Source organism: Lissotriton vulgaris, chromosome 7 (assembly GCF_964263255.1).
Source record: "Lissotriton vulgaris chromosome 7, aLisVul1.2, whole genome shotgun sequence".
Classification (NCBI taxonomy): Eukaryota; Metazoa; Chordata; class Amphibia; order Caudata; family Salamandridae; genus Lissotriton; species Lissotriton vulgaris.
This window is the reverse complement of record NC_141695.1, coordinates 593,857,522-593,879,321: the sequence shown is the minus strand read 5'-3', so window position 1 is coordinate 593,879,321 and position 21,800 is coordinate 593,857,522. Positions and strand designations below refer to the sequence as shown.

At 49.6% G+C, this 21,800-nt stretch overlaps 1 protein-coding gene across 2 annotated transcripts in view; it reads right to left on the bottom strand.

Moving 5' to 3' along the window:
* Window positions 1-14,317: 14,317 nt before the first annotated feature.
* Window positions 14,318-21,800, bottom strand: part of PRPSAP1 (phosphoribosyl pyrophosphate synthetase associated protein 1) — a 252,270-nt gene continuing 244,787 nt past the window's right edge. For both annotated transcript variants that reach the window (XM_086930696.1, XM_086930697.1), the window contains exons 9-10: window positions 16,310-16,456; window positions 14,318-15,736 (exon numbers count right to left, since the gene is read on the bottom strand). In XM_086930696.1, the coding sequence (XP_086786822.1) occupies window positions 15,578-15,736; window positions 16,310-16,456 (306 nt within the window). In that variant the 3' untranslated portion in view covers window positions 14,318-15,577. The remainder of the gene's footprint in view (window positions 15,737-16,309; window positions 16,457-21,800) is intronic.

Sequence of the window (21,800 nt, the reverse complement as noted above, 5' to 3'; positions counted from 1 at the left end):
GGGGAAAACCACTCCCCCCTGCCCTCGAGTAACCCCTCCCACTGTCTCGAGCAGGAACTTCTGCTTTCCCGCCGTGCGAGAAGGCAGAAACAAATGGTAGTTCTCTACTATTTGTTTCTGCCTTCTTGCATGGCGAGAAAGCAGTGAGGCGGCGCCCAAACGCCCCCATGGAGGATCCGCCTCTGGTGTGGAGTGTAAAAAAAACAATGGATTTAGGCCCAGATCTTTGTACTGGGGTGAATGTATGACATTGTTCTGCATTCTGTCCATCAATTGTTGTTTTTGCATTTGTCACCCGAGTGGGATGGGTATGCTCAGGCGTGAGTCCCTCGCTCTCCACACCACTGGAGACAAGCTATCCTGGCTGAAGACGGCTGATAGCCAGAAACCGGTCCTAGGTCGGGCTGCACTGTTCCCATGAGGCACAGGGTCAAGGCTGATTTGCAAATGGCCAAGTCTGAACTGGGGTGGTGTGGAGTGCAAAAAAACGATGGGTTTAGGCCCAGATCTCTGTACTGGGGTGAATGTATGACATTGTTCTGAATTCTGTCCATCAATTGTTGTTTTTGCATTTGTCACCCCGAGTAGGATGGGTATGCTCAGTCGTGAGTCCCTCGCTCTCCACACCACTGGAGTCAAGCTATCCTGGCTGAAAGATCCACACCACTGGAGTCAAGCTATCCTGGCTGAAGACGGCTGATTGCCAGAAATCGGTCCTAGGATGCTTGATTCCGGTCCAGGAAAGACATAGCTTGGCAGTTCAGACTGGACTGTTCTCATGAGGCACAGGATCAAGGCTGATTTGCATATGGCCATGTCTGAACCGGGGTGGCGTGGAATGCAAAAAACGATGGATTTAGGCCCAGATCTCTGTACTGGGGTGAATGTATGACATTGTTCTGCATTCTGTCCATCAATTGTTGTTTTTGCATTTGTCACCCCGAGTGGGATGGGTATGCTCAGTCGTGAGTCCCTCGCTCTCCACACCACTGGAGTCAAGCTATCCTGGCTGAAGACGGCTGATAGCCAGAAACCGGTCCTAGGATGCTTGATTCCAGTCCAGGAAAGACATGGCTTGGCAGTTCGGGCTGGACTGTTCCCATGAGGCACAGGGTCAAGGCTGATTTGCATATGGCCATGTCTGAACTGGGGTGGTGTGGAGTGCAAGAAAACAATGGATTTTGGCCCAGATCTCTGTACTGGGGTGAATGTATGACATTGTTCTGCATTATGTCCATCAATTGTTGTTTTTGCATTTGTCACCCCGAGTGGGATGGGTATGCTCAGACGTGAGTCCCTCGCTCTCCACACCACGGGAGTCAAGCTATTCTGGCTGAAGACGGGTGATAGCTAGAAACCGGTCCTAGGATGCTTGATTCCGGTCCAGGAAAGACATGGCTTGGCAGTTCGGGCTGGACTGTTCCCATGAGGCACAGGGTCAAGGCTGATTTGCATATGGCCATGTCTGGGGTGGTGTGGAGTGCAAAAAAAACGATGGATTTAGGCCCAGATCTCTGTACTGGGGTGAATGTATGGCATTGTTCTGCATTCTGTCCATCAATTGTTGTTTTTGCATATGTCACCTCGAGTGGGATGGGCATGTTCAGACGAGAGTCCCTCGCTCTCCACACCACTGGAGTCAAACTATCCTGGCTGAAGACGGCTGATAGCCAGAAACCGGTCCTAGGATGCGTGATTCCGGTCCAGGAAAGACATGGCTTGGTAGTTCGGGCTGGACTGTTCCCATGAGGCACAGGGTCAAGGCTGATTTGCATATGGCCATGTCTGAACTGGGGTGGTGTGGAGTGCAAAAAAACGATGGATTTAGGCCCAGATGTCTGTACTGGGGTGAATATATGACATTGTTCTGCATTCTGTCCATCAATTGTTGTTTTTGCATTTGTCACCCCGAGTGGGATGGGCATGCTCAGACGTGAGCCTCTCGCTCTCCACACCACTGGAGTCAAGCTATCCTGGCTGAAGACGGCTGATAGCCAGAAACCGGTTCGGTCCTAGGATGCTTGATTCCGGTCCAGGAAAGACATGGCTTGGCAGTTCGGGCTGGACTGTTCCCATGAGGCACAGGGTCAAGGGGATTTGCATATGGCCATGTCTGAATTGTGGTGGTGTGGAGTACAAAAAAACGATGGATTTAGGCCCAGATCTCTGTACTGGGGTGAATGTATGACATTGTTCTGCATTCTGTCCATCAATTGTTGTTTTTGCATTTGTCACCCCGAGTGGGATGGGTATGCTCAGACGTGAGTCCCTCGCTCTCCACACCACGGGAGTCAAGCTATCCTGGCTGAAGACAGGTGATAGCCAGAAACCGGTCCTAGGATGCTTGATTCCGGTCCAGGAAAGACATGGCTTGGCAGTTCGGGCTGGACTGTTCCCATGAGGCACAGGGTCCAGACTGATTTGCATATGGCCATGTCTGAACTGGGGTGGTGTGGAGTGCAAAAAAACGATGGATTTAGGCCCAGATCTCAGTACTGAGGTGAATGTATGACATTGTTCTGCATTCTGCCCATCAATTGTTTTTTTCATTTATCACCCCGAGTGGGATGGGTTGCTCAGACGTGAGTCCCTCGCTCTCCACACCACTGGAGTCAAGCAATCCTGGCTGAAGAATGCTGATAGCCAGAAACCGGTCCTAGGATGCTTGATTCCGGTCCAGGAAAGACATGGCTTGGCAGTTCGGGCTGGACTGTTCCCATGAGGCACAGGGTCAGACTGATTTGCATATAGCCATGTCTGAACTGGGGTGGCAGAGTGGGCTAAAGAACAGTGATGGATTAAACCCAGATCTTTTGACTGGGTGTGAGTGTTTGATTGGTTCAGATGCTCCGTCCATCACCACCCCCTTTTGTACCACTTTGGCCGCCATAAGTGTGGCAGGGTATGCTCAGACGTGAGTCCCTTGCTCACTCTGCCACTGGATTCAAGCAAGCCGGGCTGAAGACAGCTGGAATGCCAGAAACCGGTCCTCGGAAGCTTGTTTCCGGTCCAGGGAAGGCATGGCTTGGCAGTTCGGGCTGGACTGTTCCCATGAGGCACAGGGTCAGACTGATTTGCATATAGCCATGTCTGAACTGGGGTGGCAGAGTGGGCTAAAGAACGGTGATGGATTAAACCCAGATCTTTTGACTGGGTGTGAGTGTTTGATTGGTTCAGATGCTCCGTCCATCACCACCCCCTTTTGTACCGCTTTGGCCGCCATAAGTGTGGCAGGGTATGCTCAGACGTGAGTCCCTTGCTCACTTTGCCACTGGATTCAAGCAAGCCGAGCTGAAGACGGCTGGAATGCCAGAAACCGGTCCTCGGAAGCTTGTTTCCGGTCCAGGGAAGGCATGGTTTGGCAGTTCGGGCTGGACTGTTCCCATGAGGCACAGGGTCAGACTGATTTGCATATAGCCATGGCTGAACTGGGGTGGCAGAGTGGGCTAAAGAACGGTGATGGATTAAACCCAGATCTTTTGAATGGGTGTGAGTGTTTGATTGGTTCAGATGCTCCGTCCATCACCACCCCCTTTTGTACTGTCTATTTCTTTTTTGCCCTGAGGGTAAGGGAAAAAATGGAGAGCCCGAAAGGGACCAGTATCAGCACCTACTTTTAAAACTGCTGGTGCTGAGCACCGGTAGGACCCGAATTACTTAAAGCCCTGGCAATGAGTATCAGGAATGCTGTGTTCGATCAATTTAACAGGCTTGTTGTAAAATTGCTTCTTCCGCTTCCCTTTGGACGAAACTGCAAAGTAGAACAACATCTTTTATTATTAATTTCAAATAAACACGCTCACTCTATCCTTTGTAGTTTAAGAGAACTTCTCCTGTGTCTTTCCCCTTAAAACTCGCCCAGTGGAAGGTTTTCTGCTGACTCCTATGTGCAGCCTGGTTGGCTGTGCCATATGTGGTATAACTAAGAACTGGCTTTTTAGGTCGAGCCTAGAGGCAGCCAAGCTCTAACTAAACACTTATAAGGTCCCAAAGGCGAGACCTATTGGCTATGCCAAGGTTTGTTCTTTTAGCTAGTAATTATCCACAGGTCAATTAAAAGTGTTGGACAAAGCAGTTGGAAGCAATATGTCACCCACATGTTGACGGAACAGACAGTGTTTCAGGGTAACCAAGAAAAGTAGGTCTTCTTAGGCCTTTGTCCAAGCATGCCATACAGTAGCTATTTACTTTATTGTGTCCTTATCTGAAAGATACTCGTTGATTATGTATATACCGGTAATTACTCAATTTCACCTACTCATACAATTCCTTCAGCACCTGACATAGCATGTTTCTTTCTTGGCTCTTCTGTCTTCCCAGCTTAACACACATCAGATACAGGAGCTATCAGTACCCTGGAGAGAAGTATGTTCTGTATTAGGCGTGCAGTATGCTTTCTAGCTACCAGTCTCAATAAAATGGCTAAAGAGAATAACTGTGCCAGATGTTGGAAAAATATTTGCTGCATATTGGGAATGCCATTCAGATCAAGTCGCAATGCTACTTCCTATCGCTTATTATTATTGTGCACTTATTCTGCCACAGGTATTTCACAATTTTTCTATTCTCAAAGCCTTTAAGAGCTTAATATAATGCCCTTTCTTTTGAGAAAAAGGTAGCTGATGCAGCTGAGTTTTTGCCAAAATTGTCTCACATTTGTACCAGGGCAAGAGAATGCCAACACACTCAGAGCACTTCGTTTCTTCCAGCACACCCCTCACCTATTAGGTTATGGTCTCAGTTATAAGATCCTTACAGCACTGAATGTTTAAACAATTATGTATCCATTCGGGTACAGCTTCCTTCTTCTTGGCATGTTCACCTGGCATTTTGAGTGTCTCAAATCTCACAACACAAGAGGTTTAGAAGAGCCTTTTCCTTTTGTGTCGTGGATAGGGTCCTGAATTTGAAGTACCGACAAACTGCTCTTTCCAACAGCATTTATGTTTAGTGTTAATTCTGCTAGACTATTTCTTCACACTTTTCGTTCAAATCCAGAGGGGATGAGGAAGAGCGAGTTTTAGCACACCACCAGGATCACACCTATCAGTGCCTGATTCAGATCTTTATTCCAAACAGTAGAAATGCGTTTGATCAAAACCTTCCTTTGTGTTCACTTGTACTTCGGCTCTGTTACTTGCACACAAGCAAACCTGCTTTTATTCACCATACAAGTATCTAAATCACTCTTCTCCCACACTTACTGTATGATACTCTTGGTCTGGTACCCGCTTTCTCTAGTTGAGAACACTACAACTGGTTGTAATGTATGCACGCTACAAGATTATTCTTCCTAGCATTCCTGACTGGTGTAATGCTCCAAAGCTCAGTTAGTTTATTCTTGGACTTTGACAAGTCCATCATGGCCACTTTAAATCCCACCCCTCTTTAATGTGCTTCCTGTTCTATCAGGATATAAGCATATTTTTTCATGATGCTGTAATTATTTCAGCCAGCCTTCTTCAGCCACCAGGTTCCAGACTCACCAAGCACCATGATCACTATGAAATCATCATCACGGGTGGCGATGTGAGGTCCTGCGTTGAGGATGCATCATGTAGTGGCAATTCTAATGAAGCCGTCGAAGAGGCTTGCAATGCAAGGTCCTGCATAGTCATCGTTGAGGATGCCATCGACAAAGACCTGCGATATGAAGTCTTGCATAAGGGATGCGTTGCACACAGGCGGTTCCAATGAGCTGCGACGTGAGGTCCAGCATCAGGACCTCACGTTTGCACGATTGGGTCGTGCAAAAGCAGTTCTGATGCAGAGCTGCAATGAGATGCATCACACTGCTTCAGTTCTGCCTAAAAGACCATAGCTGAGCATACAGAGCACCCTCAGGCCCAGTTCCAAGGATCCAGGACTAGGGTGGCATCACTTGGGCGGCAAGACACACAGCAGATCGAGTCCAAGTGATGCCACCCTAGTCCTGGACCCTTGGAACTGGGCCGGAGTGGAGCCTTTTCTGTTCCTGAGGCTCTGATCTGAAGGCCAGCCAACTATCCCTTGGGGTCCCTCTGGGGGTTTTGGGTTCATAATGCAGGTCCAGTCTTTTTCACTCAGGCAGCAGGGCAATAAAGTAGCAGTCCTTCATGTAACAAAGCAGCACAGAAGTCCTTCTGAGCTTTCCACAGGTCCAGAGTACTGAAGAATTGGGTCTGAGGGTCCAATATATACACTTGGTGGCAGCTTTGACATAGGAGAAGATTCTGGAGGTTTCCATCCAAAGAGGTGTTTGGAATTAACTGCCTCCCTGTCCTGGTCCCGGCTTGTCAGGGGGCACAATAGACTGGTGGGAAATCCTTTGTGAGTGTGCTAAAGCAGAGTCTTTTTGATTTGCAAGTGCTGTAGGTGACAGCTTCTCCTCACTCATTAGGTCTGAGATGGCCCATTCTGCCACCACCTAGTCCCTAATCATGGGAATTACGGTGCCTCCAGATGTCCCATAGGTGCCACTGTGTTGCCAGCTAGTCAGCGCCTTCATGGCATTGTATGTGCCCGTTCCCTGACTAGGTGGGAAGGAGCAGTCCAGAGAGACGTCCAGCACGCTATTATAATCTCCCCCAAGAACATGGGAATATCATGCCACGGTGCCAGGACTCGTGAGAGATTATCAAAAAATGCAGCTTGCTCTGTATTAGGGGCATATAGTGATTCTATGACAACCTGCTGGCCATTTAGTGTGCCTTTAACTACAACATAAACATCCTCCGTGTCCACACGAAAGCAGAGTACCCCGTAGCATATAGCTGACCATGCCAGCGACGATGTAGGCGTTGAATTTCTGTCTTGGCTAAATGTGTCTCTTGGAGAAGAGCTATTTGTTTGTAATGTCGTTTGAGGTATGAATATATCTGATACCTGCGTGATGGTGAATGCAAACCTCTCACATTTCATGTACCTATTTTAAGTGAGACTATGGCGTTTACAATCTACTGACAGGAAATGTATTTACGGCAACCCAACAAACATATGTGGTGCAAATAACCTGGTAATGGACGACTCTCCCAGCTTTCTAGATCGTGGCATGGTGTGCTGCATAATCTGGCGGTACAATAAAATATATCTCAGAAGAAACCCACAACAACAACAAAACCATAGATTATTCCAAAAGGGCGGAAATGCAACTAGCAAACGTCCAAACTCTCAATAGAGAAAACAGTCAAAACAATCAGGGGGATGGTGGGGCGGGATTTTGGGGGAGGAGGGGGGGGGGGGGGGGAACGCTGCGCGCTGCGGTGCGATAATTTGCAAATCGTGTGATCTATTTCGCAGAGGCGGCCCATCTTCAGGCTAAGTTCAGCGGAACGCAATGGCACCCACCAATTTAAAGGCGTAGGCGGAAGCATGAATGTCAGCAGCAAAATATACAATTAAATACCACCCTCCCAACCCAGATCAAATTGGCACCATCTGTCCCATGTTGGCATTGAAAGTCCCATCAGCGACCACATGAACCTGTTCAGCAGGCAACTGTGCTCCCCCTGTTCAGACCACAATACCTCTAGTTGCAGTGTAAGCAACAACAGAGTCCCGCAAAACTTATACTATATTATCAGCCGTTTATGGGGACACATCTGGTTGACCATTTGAGTCTTGTGAAGGCTGCAGGCCATACTCGCGGTCATTATCACTTGTTAGTTCATGCTGGCTGGAGTTGGAAGCATCCTGGGCCATCAAGGATCCCCTGATTTCCGCTACCGCTCGAAGAGCTTCTCGCTGCGGATCACATCCGAGTGCGGCCCCACAGTTGGTGAAGATGGCGTACGCTCCCTCGCGGATCTACGCTCTCTCCGACGTCGACAGAAGAGGGCCATCAGCTTCAGCAGCCGCTCTGTTGTGGCAGGGTCTCGGGGTCCCGCAGCAGTGAAGGTGTCCAGCCAATCCTCCACTTCTTCCGAAGTGGTGAAGAAATGCGTTTTGTCATTTGCGACCACCCCCAGGCGCGCCGGAAAGAGCAGCGATTATTTCAGGTTGTTTTGCCAAAGACGCCTCTTCACCGCCAGGAATGAGAATCTTTGTCTCTGCACCTGTATGGTGTAGTCTGTAAAAAACATTACTTTATGATGGTCAATTTGGACATCTTGCTGCTTCCTGGTTTCGTGCAGGATGGAGTCCCTGTCTCTATAGTTAAGGAGTCGTATGAGTAGATGCCGCGGATTCGTACCTGTGGGAGGGGGTCTCGCCGGGACTTTGTGTGCACGCTCTATAACAAAGTGGGGTGAGAGGGTTCCCTCAGGTAGCAGGTCCCTGAGCCTGTTCTCCATGTGGGAGGCATGTTACTTTCCTTCCCAGCTTTCCGGCACACCCACTATGCACACATTATTTCGCCGTGCCAGTCCTTCAGCATCTTCTGCCCTCTCTTCCAGGAATTCCACTTGATTCAATAAGTTCTGCACATGTTTATCTGTTTGAGCCACTTGCGGTTTGACATCGGCGAGAGTGGTTTCCAATACGTTGGTGCGATCCACCAGTTTCCGGTGATCCGCATGTAGGTGGGTGAGATCAATAGCCACCTTGTCAATTTTGGATTCCAGGGAAGTGCAGGTCTGGTTGATGGTTTCTTCCAGCCTCTCGACCGCAGCGAGCACTGCATCCACTTTATTTGCGGTTTGATCCGTGAGTCCCTGCTTCGCCATTTTCTATGGTTTGGTCTTGGTAGAGGGCAGAGGGGCTTGTGCTCCTCCCGTTCCAGCCTATGCGTGGGTGCCACCCAACAAGAGGCGCAGAATATGCCCACAAACGCTGTGTCCTGTTTGAGATGGGCCCAGCAGGATATCTCGTGGCTTGTCTCGTATTAATGCAGATTAAATGCAAACAGCAAGTACCCCGCAGATCAGGGCGTCGGCGATAGGTCACCTCGGCCACCCGTGGGCACCTGCACTGCAATGCGGCCGTCTGACACTCAATGGAGAGGTACCCCCGCAGGTGATGTTCAAGGGTTATGGGCGGCTCTCACCAAGGTTGGGCGTATGCTCTGGGTTGGGTGCTACAATTACGCCACACAGTCCGCTACACGACGCCACCCTGGCTAGGAGCAATTGGTGTTTGGCAGTGCAGTTCACATGGGCCTCCGTAAGCACCAGCCAGGCCCATTCGAGGGGCCATACGCAGGAGACCTGTCAATTTCTCAAGATGTGGCGCACTGAGGTTGAATGCGTGCTATCTCTGAGGGAGAGCCAGTAACCAGATCGGCGGTGCACGTCTCTTGTCCCCTATGGTCAGTGGAGGAGCTCTTTCTTAAATGGCGTTGGGTCTCCAGAACGGTACGAACCCGGGGACCTCACAGCTGGGGGCACAATGATCACTGGTAGAGGCAGGCACCGACAATCCCCCCCACGCCGTCCCACAGCCCTCACGACAACGCCAGCAGTCTCTCAGGTAGGGTGAGTGGCTAGGGGTGCATCAATGTTAGCGACAGAACAGAGCGTGCGGCAGGAGTGTCCGTCACACCAGGGGGGCGGGGGCAGCACAGCATAGCAATAGTTCACACTGCAGGAATGACTACAGTTCAAAGCCGCAGCAGGGCAGCGTCAGCTCACCGGCCAAGGGCGCCGCGAGGGCAGCTCCAGCCCAGGTGATTCGCATCTCCCCGCAGCAGCGACGAGCATCCCGTCCAATTAAGCCCAGTCGGCGGAGTTGGGCAGGTGGCTACGTAGTGGTCTCCACAGCTTTCAGCGGCACTCTGGTCACCGCTAGGACAGGCAAGGGAGACTGTGGTGTACTTCAGGCAGCCTATACAAGCTGCGCCATTGTTCACGGCCCTCTGAGAGGAGCCAAGCCACGGGCTCACGTAGTCCGGTCCTCCCATATGGTAGTGGCTCGCTGGGAGGCTCACACCGTTGAGAGCCGCGAAACAGGATTCGGGCAGGTCAAAATCAGCAGCGGAGCTGAGAGGACAATGTTGCGCCGGGTGAAGGTCCCATCAGGCATCTGGAAATGGGGAATTGAGCCTGTTTAGGGGAGCCTCAGACGGAGCTCTACCCAGGCACATCTGCCTCCATTGCAGTTGTAGCCACGCCCCCATTAATAGCATTTAACGTACAGGCCCTGGGTACATGCAATACCTCTTTACTAGAGATTAATAAGTACGTTATATGTGCTAATTGGGAGTAAGCCAATGACACCGTGTTTAAGGGAGTGAGCGTACCCACTGGTTAACAATGGTAAAGGGCACAGTGTCCTAAAAACCCACAAAATCAGATTCAACAAATCAGGAGGGGGCAAAAGGTTTAGCGATGTCCTTTCCAATCCCAACCAGGAGGCTGGACCGAAAGTTCACTCACCCAGTGTGCAGACGTTCTCGCCACCAGGAAAATTCTTTTTAAAGTGAGCAGGTACTGTGGACTGGCTCGAAAGGGGTACACATCGGACTACATTTAAGTACCACTGCAGTACTACAAAGGGTGGTGGAAACAGGTTGCAAACCTTTTAGAAATGCATCACAACCGGTGATTTGAACAAAAATAGTTGGGCAGGGGGCGTGGCCGGGCAAGATGGCCGAACTTGTGTGGTCCATCTCGGCTCCTGATCCGCGCACACTTCAGGAGCCCGCACGCCGGCTTCCCAGGGTCTGAAAGTGGCAGCAGCCTGCGGCGGATCATGTAGCGCAGTCATTGGTGGCACTTATCTGCATTTTTGGCTGCGGGAGATCTCAGTCTCGGCCCCATGAGGCTCTCGGGGCCCCGGCCCAAGATGGTAGCTGCCGCCCAACCATAGGCGGGGACGGCACTCCCGGGTCCTGGGTCTCTCCCGCCGATTCCCACACTCCCGGTGAGACAGCTGCTGGGGCGATTGCAGGACGTGCTTCCTAATCCTTGGCGAGGGGCTTACCTGGTGGGGACGCCATGCGGTCCGATGCCCGACTTCAAGATGGCAGTGTTCCTGGGACGCTGTGCCGCGGACACCTGCTAATCGGCTATTGTCCCCCTGGGTTCTGGCGAAGTCTGGACAGCCCGGGAATGCCAGCCCGAACCATGACGCATGCTCCTGCTTTTCCCTGGTGGACCTCATCCTATGGCGCTAACATATGGCCTGCCTGGTTTTAAGATGGCGGCGACTGCAGATTAACGGTACCAGTGTCTCTCTTGGCGCACTTTCTCCCTCTGCTGCTCCTCTATGTCAACGAGTGGCCCCTACAGTGCAGAGCTCTCCCTGGGCGTACCAGGTAGCTTATACACCCCTCTCTTGGGGAGGCACTTGCCTCTGTGGGCAGCCCGGAGGACACCTGGCTGAGGAGGCTCTACCAGCTCACCACCACATTCAGGGAAGTACATGGACACGTTTACTTGCTTAAGCCCGGGGTCTCTTGAACCAGCACCTAGACTCCCGCTACCTGGGGTCGCATCACATGTGCCTCCATTGCGGCTGGGGAGGGTTCCTCTTTTAGATCTCTTCGTTCCTGGCCTCACTTCCAAGACCCTGGACCCACTACCTGTCACATACAGCTTGAGCCCACCACGACTGCGGCCGGAGGGGACCTCCCGGGGCTGTCCCGTATGCCGCCCAAGAAGACGACGGCTAGAGCATCTACTAAGGTATCCGATTTCTTCCAGGCTTTGGATAAGCACCCAGCCCTACGCGCTGACAACGCAGCTACCACCATAGCCCTCACGAAGGCGGACCTACTAGCTATGTTTAAGGATTTAAAATCCGATCTACGTAAAGACCTGGGACAGGACATTAAATCTTCTATAGAGCAGCTTCGGACAGATTTGAATGAAAAGCTAACCTCTCTCCAGCAGGATGTCGATTCAGTGGGTAACCGAGTGATGGACTTAGAGGTTCACTCCCAAGATCGAGACAAGCTCACCACGGAAATTCAAGATGAAGTGCGAGCGCTCCGGGACCAGATGCTCCAGGCCCAGCTCAAGACAGAGGACCTTGAAAATAGGGCCGAAGAGACAACATTTGTGTGAAGGACCTGGAGGAAGGAGCGGAGGGGCCTGACCTGGGGGCTTTTCTGGAAGGCCTCTTCGCAGAAATCCTGAGCCTTCAGACCCTCAAGATCAAACTCGAACAAGTACACAGAGTGGGGGCTCTTCAACACGGAGAAAAGAGAAAACCTCGAGACATACTGGGGAAATTTCATTCCTTTAAAGTGAAAGAGGCAGTCCTCGGTGCAGCCAGGTCGAAAGGTTCCATCTCCTTTCAAAACCACTCCTGTACAATTTACCAGGACTTGGCGCCGGCCACTCTAGCGAGGAGACAGCTCTTCAGACCCATCACCACCAAGCTTAGAGACGATGAGATTAAATACTGGTGGACCTTTCCCTTTGGCTCGAGCTTTGAATATCGCAACCGGCAATACCATATTACTGAGCTGCAGGAGGGCCTGATCCTCCTTGGTATCTCCAACATTGACACTGCTTCTGGTCAGGGAGAACCCAACAACAGCGACAAGACTACATCTGCATTGTGCTCGCAGATGAACTTTACCCGCCCTCCGCGGGTTGGCTGTTGATCCCCCGACACATGGTCTATGCAGCCACCTCCCTTTGGGTCCCCAGAAGTTGTGCACGGTAGTGGAGTGGACTTCAGCCGGTGGTCACTGTTGGGGCCCTCTGGTCCTCATCTCAGCTTTCTCAACATGGCAGCGCCATCTATGAGCGCCCATCGATGCCGGGACTATCTGGCTGGTTCTGTTTCTCAGGGTGGCTCAGCTATTGGTTGGGCCCAAAGGATGCTCTCGGGTCGCCCCCCTTGTCCTCGGGCCAGTTGGTCCTGGCCTGGGGGAGACGCCGGAGGCCACGGCTGGACTCCTTGCCTTTGGAGGCCCTCCATAGCACCCTGCCACTGTTGCCTTTAGGATGTTTGGCTATGCATCCCCTGAGCGCGGCTCCGGAGTGGGCGCGGACGGAGACCTCTGCCTTTCGGCCCCCCACTAGCCTGAGGGGTCTACACCACCCCTGACGGGCTGTTAATGATGTGTGTTAAATTGTTACTACAATGGTTTGGATTATGTTTTTATTTCCTATTGGGGATTGGGGGGGCGGGTGGGTCAAGGTGGCATTTTTTTAAGGTTTTGTAAATTGTGAGTGCGGGGTTGCACTACACCTTTTCCTTGCTCTGAAAGAGGAGGGACGAAACTCCTGGGTTCCCAGTCTATAGAGGGCCTAGTGGTTCCGGGGAGACTCCTATCGCACTGTTTTCCTTCTCCACTGACATAATGACAATTACATAGCTACATGGAAGGTCAAAGATCTTAACTCGCCTCAGAAACGCCAGAAGACCTGGAAATATATTCTTGATCACCACCTCAACGTGGTAGCTCTCCAAGAAACCCACCTCGTTAGGTCAGCGGACACCAGGCTGCGTCACAAACAATATCCATTGATTTACAGGTCTTCTGCTCTGACGAAACACAGGGAGGTTGCATTGATGTTCCATTCCTCCATTAAATTTCAGCCCCTGATAGAAGTCTGAGGTGACATTACTTCAATTTGACTGTTGAAAATGTGTACATGTTTAACTTCTGCAAAGTGCCTAACATTATATAACCTATTTTTGTGTGTGGGGGTTTTGTTTTGTTTTTTAGGGCACCATGATCACGTCTGACCACTACGCCCTCTAGGCAGGTGGTGAACACGTTGTAATCTGTGTTGCGCAGCATCTTTTTGTCCAATCAGTGGGACTCAGTCCCCCAATGAGGGAGGGGGGCTGTTCCCAGTCTTGTCATTGATTTATTTGGCATGTCGACAAAAGCTGAGAGGGATTGAAGGCAGACTAAAAAATACCAATACAAAGCACCTTCAAAGAAATGAGAAATGTCCTATTTTCAACAGGCACACACATGGAATAGTAGGCCTCTTCTATCAAAGTCCTGCATCATTCCTCTTCTGGTGAGTCAAAGGGAAAGGCGGCCTGGGCCACAGCTATGCCCAGAAAGGGGGAGCAGGCACTGCCTTCTTACTACCTCTCCCCTAAACACAGTTTGTGCAGTGAGTTTTGCTTGAAAAGATTAGGGACACTCTTGGTCAGCCTACACCTATGGCTCTGAGAAATCAGCCTACTCCTAAGTGCTTTCAGTTTTTTTGCAGCTAGACGCATGTCTAGCCGACCAGGGATACTAACCCTGCACCACCCCTCTATAAGGAGAGCATCCCCAACAACTGAACATCCGCTTGTCGATCCAAATGGATGTGCCCTCTGGAGCAGCTGGAAGACGCTTTACATTTTTTCATTGTTACAGAAAATAGTAGTAAAAAAACAGAAGAATCTATCAGTCCTTTTAATAAGCCTTCCTGCATGTTCCATTAATAGGGCAACTAGGAGCAACAAAGAAGTGTATACAGAAAGACCGGAGAACTTTTGATTGCAGGGCTTTCCTTTTATTGAAACATATGACAGCAAGCTTTTCATAAAAGGAAAAAGAATAGAAAAGTGAAGGAACCAAGCAACCCGTTCTCACACAAACAGGAGAAGATAGATGATGGCAGCACATACCAAGAGCGGCCAAACAAGCAGAACTAAATCACGACTGTCCCGTTCCCATAGGAGAAAGAGGGATGGATGGATGGATGGATGGATGGATGGATGGATGGATGGATGGATGGATGGAGTAACCCTTTCACAAGAGACGTGTAACCCTGACCACTTCCACACTTCCCTTAGAAAACCCCTTCATATCGACCCCAAGGCAGATCTACTGACCAGATTACATGTTGCCCATCTCCACCACCCAGCAACGTAAGGACATCCATTATAGAAGGCAAAGCGCAGTTATAGAAATAAAAAGCAAGTCCCAAAAGTGCCAAGAGAGTGCCAGCAGCCAGTGTTTGCAGCTAAAGAGAGTCCTTTTGGTCCTTCCTGCCATGCTCCTGTCCACGCTCTGTCCTAGGAGATCAGCTATTACATACGCATACCCCATCATCAAACTCACTGAACTCGCTGGCAGAAAGTGGAATAAGCTCTCAAAAAGAAATAACAGAGTTAGAAATTTGAGCCAGTAGTTTGAGCAACGTGGTAATATTCACCTTTCTGATAATTGGTACGACAGAATACATTTGGATGATTGAGGTCCCGAAACCAGATACTCCATTAATGGGACACAAAGTGAGTTAAGTAGCAGTTGTAATTACTTGAGGAAAGGCTGGGTATTGGTGAAATGCCAACTCAACGGCCTGAGTTCCTTCATATTTATAGAATACACAATTTCTAAACAAATTGAGCTTTATTGAAAATGAAAATACTGAGTTTTTCCTCTCATTTTCATGGCTGGAGCTGGGAAAATAGACTACGCTGGTTGTATAATAATGTGACAAACCCCTAAGCCTCACTTATGCCCACCACAGATGTGCAGCACTTCCCCAAGAATGGTTACTGCCCCAACACATTATCTGCGCTGCTGCCCCCACATTCATTATCTCCTGAGATGTACCCTGCACTAGGAAACCTGTGCCATTTGTGCTTCAGAATCGACTCGGTCCTCCAAAACGTCGGTCAGCCTTCAATCGCCACATGGTCCCATCTTCACTCACAACCCCTGGGCGCCACCTTAAGAGCAGTCGCAGCAGCATCCACATGCACGTGTCCATCTGAAGCGAGGATGCAGGGCAGGCAGCAGTGGTGTGCTCTAGTCATCCACTGCAATGTTTCTGAAGAGATAAGCCATGGATTCCCCGTTGTGGATGCGCCGAATGGCCTCGGCGAGGATCAGGCTCACATCCACAGTCTTGATCTTTGGGCACTGCAGTTTCTGGACCTCATGGGGGACTGTGTTGGTTACGACCACCTGCAAAGACAGCAAGGGGGGGGGGGGGGGGGAGAGGGAGATGGATTAATGAGAATTAGGGAGGGCAATGAACAACATTTACCTACACATACAGCTGTGCTATTTTAGATTCTTCAACAGAATGCCCCAACAACCACACAACCCACACTTCGCACCCAGCAGAATCCACACCACTGTCATGGGGTCTACAGTGCTCCAAACACCATGCGCTATCAACATGGTGGAACCCATACATTTCATGGAACGGTCACCAGCAGTGTGGTGTCATCTACCAGCAGTCTAGGCTTTCAGCCATAGCTGTACAGGTGGTATGCTGAGCCACTGGAGGTATGCAACACTCGAAGAATTCAACTAGCTAAGACTTTAATCAGACTACCTGCACTGGTGCTCCCAGGAAGCCTGATAGACAAGGGAGGGATTTACTACGATAAGATTCTACATCGCTCTAGTACACTGAGAAGTTACCTGCCAAGGGTGTACTCTCCACCTCCCATCCCTGGGCATCCATACGCATTCACTGACTTTACAGGGTGGTGTATCGAACACTCTCTTGTAAAATTAGCTTGTCCATACCTCATCAATAGAAGATTCCTCTATAAGGCGAGGGGCCTCAGCAGATAAGATACCGTGAGTAGCCATCACAAAAATCTTGTATGCACCACGTTCTTTCAGGATTTCCGCAGCTGCAACAAAGCTCTCCACGTCATCGATTATATCATCCTGAAAGCAAACATCGAGAGTGTTCACACGTAGCCAAGCATTTGAGTTTACATTTAGGGAGAAAATCTTCTCTCAACTGTTTAGCAGCATTGGTTACAATGATTTGGTATGACTTATTTTAAATTTAGTGGAAAGACCTAGAATTTTCTACTTGAGCTTTTATCATTTAAAACATAAACATTAGCCTGTGAACATGATAGATAATGGACCATCATGTTTTCTACGTCATTAAGAAATGGTTTTGCGTATTAAGAGAACGATAAGGCATATACAATCAACCAGAAAAGTTACTTTTCAAGACAGGTGTGGCAATGATGGCCTCAGGATAAGCTAAAAAGGTGAATTTAGATAGCCTTTCTCCATCACTGGTACATAAGTTAGTGCCATCATCTTGGACAATAGGTTTCCTCAAGTCCCTCCAAGAAGTCTTTAACCACTGGAACTGTGAGGAAAGATCTTTGGTTTGGCACTTTTCTGTTAGCTGTGGTGGCAGCTAAATATACTTTTATCGAGGAGTACTGCAACATTGATTTAGTCAGATGGATAAGTTACAATGACATACTCCTTGCAATGAATGGGACTATGGTGGTTCTGCAGATACCAGGTCACGGATAGCTTCCATTTAAAACAGATGGATGCTCTTATGTGAGGCTGTTTAGTTTCCTAGAAAATGTTTATGCACTCCTAAGGTAGACCTAAATACCCATATCGCGGCACCTCAGGAGCCATGCAGCCAAATTCAACACTTGTATGAGGTGATGGATCCTCCCCAGCTGGTTCGGTCCACACAGCAATTTTTGGAGCAGTCTTATTGATAGGTGAAGATGCATTGGTGACCACGAGTGTGATGGCAATTCTGGGGTGATAAGTATCATATTCACATTGCAAATCTGATGCCCCAGATTTAGTGGAAAATATAAAGAAATGTCTTGTCCTAGTTCATCAGAAGGGCATAGCACATTTATCCTGGTTCCCACATTCTTGATGCAAATAATAATAATAAAAATAATAATAATAATAATAATAATAAATGTATTTTTATAGAGCACATGGTTACTACGCAAGAGGTGTCCCAGTGCTAGGAAGCGGACTATAGAAAAGCGTTGATCACAATAGGAGAAGCCTAACTGGAACCAAAATGCCAGGTTTTCAGTTTTTTTCTGAATATCAATTCGGAGAGAGCCAGCCGAAGTTCACCGGTAGTGAATTTCAAATTTTGGGAGCCAAGTCAATGAAGGCACAACCACCTACTCTAGCTTTCCCGACTCTGCGAATGGAGGTCAGTTTGGCCGTAGCCGATCTTGTTCTGCTTGGAGCATAGGGAGTAATCCTGTTATGAAGATAGGCAGGGCCTTGACAGGAAAGCGCTTTGTAGCAATAACAGAGGGCCTTAAAGGTGACTCTGTTTTACTAGCAGCCAGTGTAGCTTCTTCAATACAGTACTGATAAAGCCTCACCTCTGGAGCCAGAGCAGTGTCCGAGCTGCTGTATTCTGCATATGTTGAAGCCTATTCAATCGCGCTTGAGAGACACCCAAGAACAGAATATTAAAGTAATCCAATATGGATATAACCAGCACCTGGACTACATTTTTTGGGCGGACTAGGGAAGAAGGTGAAGAATTGTTTTTAGGGATCTCAACATCCCGAAACACTTTCCTGAAAGGGCATTGGATCTGGGCATGGAACGAGAGCTTCCCATCAAACCAGATGCCCAGGTTCTTTACCTTGGGCATTGGGGACAGTAAAGAACCGAAGTTAACTGGCCAACAAGCAATAGACCAGATGTTTAGATGCTTGCCCAGTTCCAGATCCTCAGTCTTAGCATTCAATTTTAAGCAACTGAGGTCCATCCAGGTGGCAACATCAGACAGGCACGCACAGAGGGAGGATGCCATATGCACAAGTTACTTACCTTCGGTAACGATATATCTGTAAGAAACAGTAGTTAGTATTAGATTCCTTGCCTTAGAATATCCCCAGGCGTCATACTGGATCCAGAAACCTTTGCGTAGCAGTACCCTTGCTCGTCGGTAGGCGTCGCCTGCAGATCCGCGTCCGTCGTCAGTGCCGGGATGACGTCGCCGGAGTACTTGGACGTCACCCTCGTCACCCTCCCGCGCTGACGTCAGTTCTTATACACAGCTTTTCCGCGCCAGAAACGCAGAGACATGATAAAAACCAACACTGTTGCCAAGAAACTAGGGCCCTGAAAGGGGTGAACCTTAACCCTAGATATCGGTTCGCAGAACGGGGACGATGGGTGGGGCGGTAAGGAATCTAATACTAACTACTGTTTCTTACAGATATATCGTTACCGAAGGTAAGTAACTTGTGCATCTGAAATAAACAGGTTAGTATTAGATTCCTTACCTTAGAATAGATACCCCAGCAATACCAACCCCGGTGGTGGGTCTGCGAACCAAAGATCACACCAGAAAGTCCTGGAGAACGGACCGGCCGAAAAAGCCATCCCTCCGGACTTGGCTGTCCAGGCAGTAGTGTCTTGCGAACGTGTGCAGCGAGGCACTCGAAGATGCCCAACAGATGTCCTGCAAGGGGACTCCCCGACCCAGGGCAGCAGTAGCCGCCGTGGCCCGAGTGGAATGGGCACGTAGCCCCATAGGAGGCTCCTTTCTAGCCAGAGAGTAACAAGCCTTGATGCACAAGACAACCCATCGAGAAATGGTCCGCTTGTGCACCACCCGACCCTTCTTAGCGCCCACGTAACCAACAAAGAGTTGGTCATCCACCAGGAACTGGCGTGTGCGATCCAGATAGAAAGAGAGCACACGTTTTGGGTCTCTTCCTCTTTCGAGGGATGCGGAGGCGGAAAGAAGGTGGGCAAGGTGATGGACTGCCCGATGTGGAAGGCTGTGACTACCTTGGGCAGGAAAGAGGGTCGCGTCCGCAACACAACTTTGTCCGGATGGACAGAAAGGAAAGGAGTTTGAGAAGAAAGGGCCTGGAGCTCACTCACTCTCCTGGCAGAGGTGATGGCAACCAGGAATGCAGTCTTAAGATTAAGGAGACGAAGAGGACAGTTATGAAGTGGATCGAAGGGAGCACACCTCAGATAAGTCCGAACAAGGTTCAAGTCCAACTGAGGCATCACAAAAGGAACAGGAGGGAACATAGGAGTGATGCCCTTCAAAAACCTATTTACAACTGGGGACTTGAACAAAGAGGGCTGATTAGGGAGCCTTAAGAAGGCGGAAATGGCAGAGAGGTAGCCCTTCAGAGTGCTCAGAGCAGAGCCCTGCTGGGCAAGAGAAAGAAGAAAGAGGAGAACCTCTGAAAGAGGGGCAGAAAGGGGATCCACAGCCTTTGCTGTGCACCATGCCACAAATTTGTTCCACCTGCAGGCATATAACGATTTTGTGGAGGGCCGCCTGGCCGCCAGAATCACATTACAGACTTCAGGAGGCAAGTCAAATGGCCTCAACTGCCGCCGCTCAATCTCCACGCATGTAAGTGGAGACTGAACAGGTTCGGGTGGAGGACCGTCCCCTGCTGCTGCGACAGAAGGTCCACCTGAAGAGGCAGACGAATCGGGGGATCGACAGACATGCTGAGTAGCTCGGTATACAAGTATCTTCGCGCCGAGTCCAGAGCCACAAGGATGACTTGGGCCCGGTCGCGCCTGATCTTCTTCAGCACTCTGGGCAGAAGTGGTATAGGCGGAAAGGCATACAACAGACCACAGCTCCACTCGCGATGAAAAGCGTTTCCGAGCGAGTGCCGCCTTGAAAATACCAACGCGGAGAACTGATGACATTGCGCGTTCTCTTCTGTGGCGAATAGATCTAACCCAGGCTCTCCCCACTGCTGAAAGAGGCCTTGCACCACGTCAGAGTTCAGACACCATTCGTGATCCATCATGCACCGACGGCTGAGTTTGTCCGCCCTGGCGTTCAGGGAACCTGCCAGATGTTGAACCACCAGGGTCAAGCCCTGATGTTCCAGCCACTGCCAGAGACGCAGAGCCTCCTGGCATAGGGTCCACGACCCCACCCCGCCCTGTTTGTTGCAGTACCACATGGCAGTGGTGTTGTCCGTGAACACCTGCACTACACTCCCCCGGACAGAGGGGAGGAATGCCTTCAGTGCAAGCCGGCACCGTCGGAGTCGTTTGACTTCGAAGAAAGATCAAAAATGATCGAAAAAGTTTAGTCAAAAATTGACTACGGGTACCACTTTTTCCGGATCAGCGCGGGCTGGCGCGGAAAAAAGAAGAACTGACGTCAGCGCGCAAGGGCGGCGTCTAAGTACTCCGGCGACATCATCCCAGCGCCAACAACGCCGACGACGGACGTGGGGCCGCAGACGACGCCTACAGACACGCAAGGGTACTGCTACGCAAAAGTTTCCGGATCCAGTCTGACGCCTGGAGATATTCTAAGGTAAGGAATCTAATACTAACCTGTTTCTTTCAGATGCTCTCTGTTCTGGGGCAAAGTTATAAGAATCGGAGTGTCATCAGCAAAGGAGAATAGTAAAATTATACTGCACGATGACCCTAGCCAGAGGGCTAACGTAAACATTAAAAAGAAATGGGCTTAAAGACGAGCCCTGAGGCCCTCCTTGCTGCAAGGGACGGATTGATGATTGAAAAGGTGTTTGTGATTCCCGACAAGTGCATCCCTGCAAGAATGAGTCCAACCACTGCAGAGCTTTACCACTAATACCACTATTCCAGACCCACTTGACCAGGATATTATGGGATATGGTGTCAGACTTGGCACTGAGATCTTGCATAAGAATGGCCATGGTGTTGCTCTCATCCAGAATTTGCCTAGCCGATTCAGAGGCAAGGAACAAGGCATGTTGGTAGAGCGAAAGCATAATTGAGTTCAATATAGGAGCCTATTATCCTCCAAGAAATTGGAGAGTTGATTGTTGACATGCTTTTCCGCTAACCTACCAAAGAGAGGCAGCAAATAAATGGGCCGATAATTTTCGGGCCTCAAAGGATTCAATAGCGTTTTTTTTTTAAACAGGGAGGCCACCATGGCACGTTTCCATTCTTGAGTAACACAGTCGGAGGACAGGGAGATATTAATCATATTTCCCACAATAGGTTGGATAATCTCGCAGCCCTGCTCCGAAATGGTGGGAGAGATTAGCTCCGCTGGAGAGACTAATTTAACAGTACAGCAGAGAGGCCAAACCAGAGGTGGACACCTTGCTTCTATAGGGAAGGTATTATAGATGTTCTCTACTTCTTCAAAAAAGCTTTGGTATTTTGTGTTTTGTCTTGTTGCAAAAGAGTTTACTGAAGGACATGTCCAGTCCAAACAAATATTTTCGACTATGTTACTGTTTATTTCCAGTTTGTGGTTTTC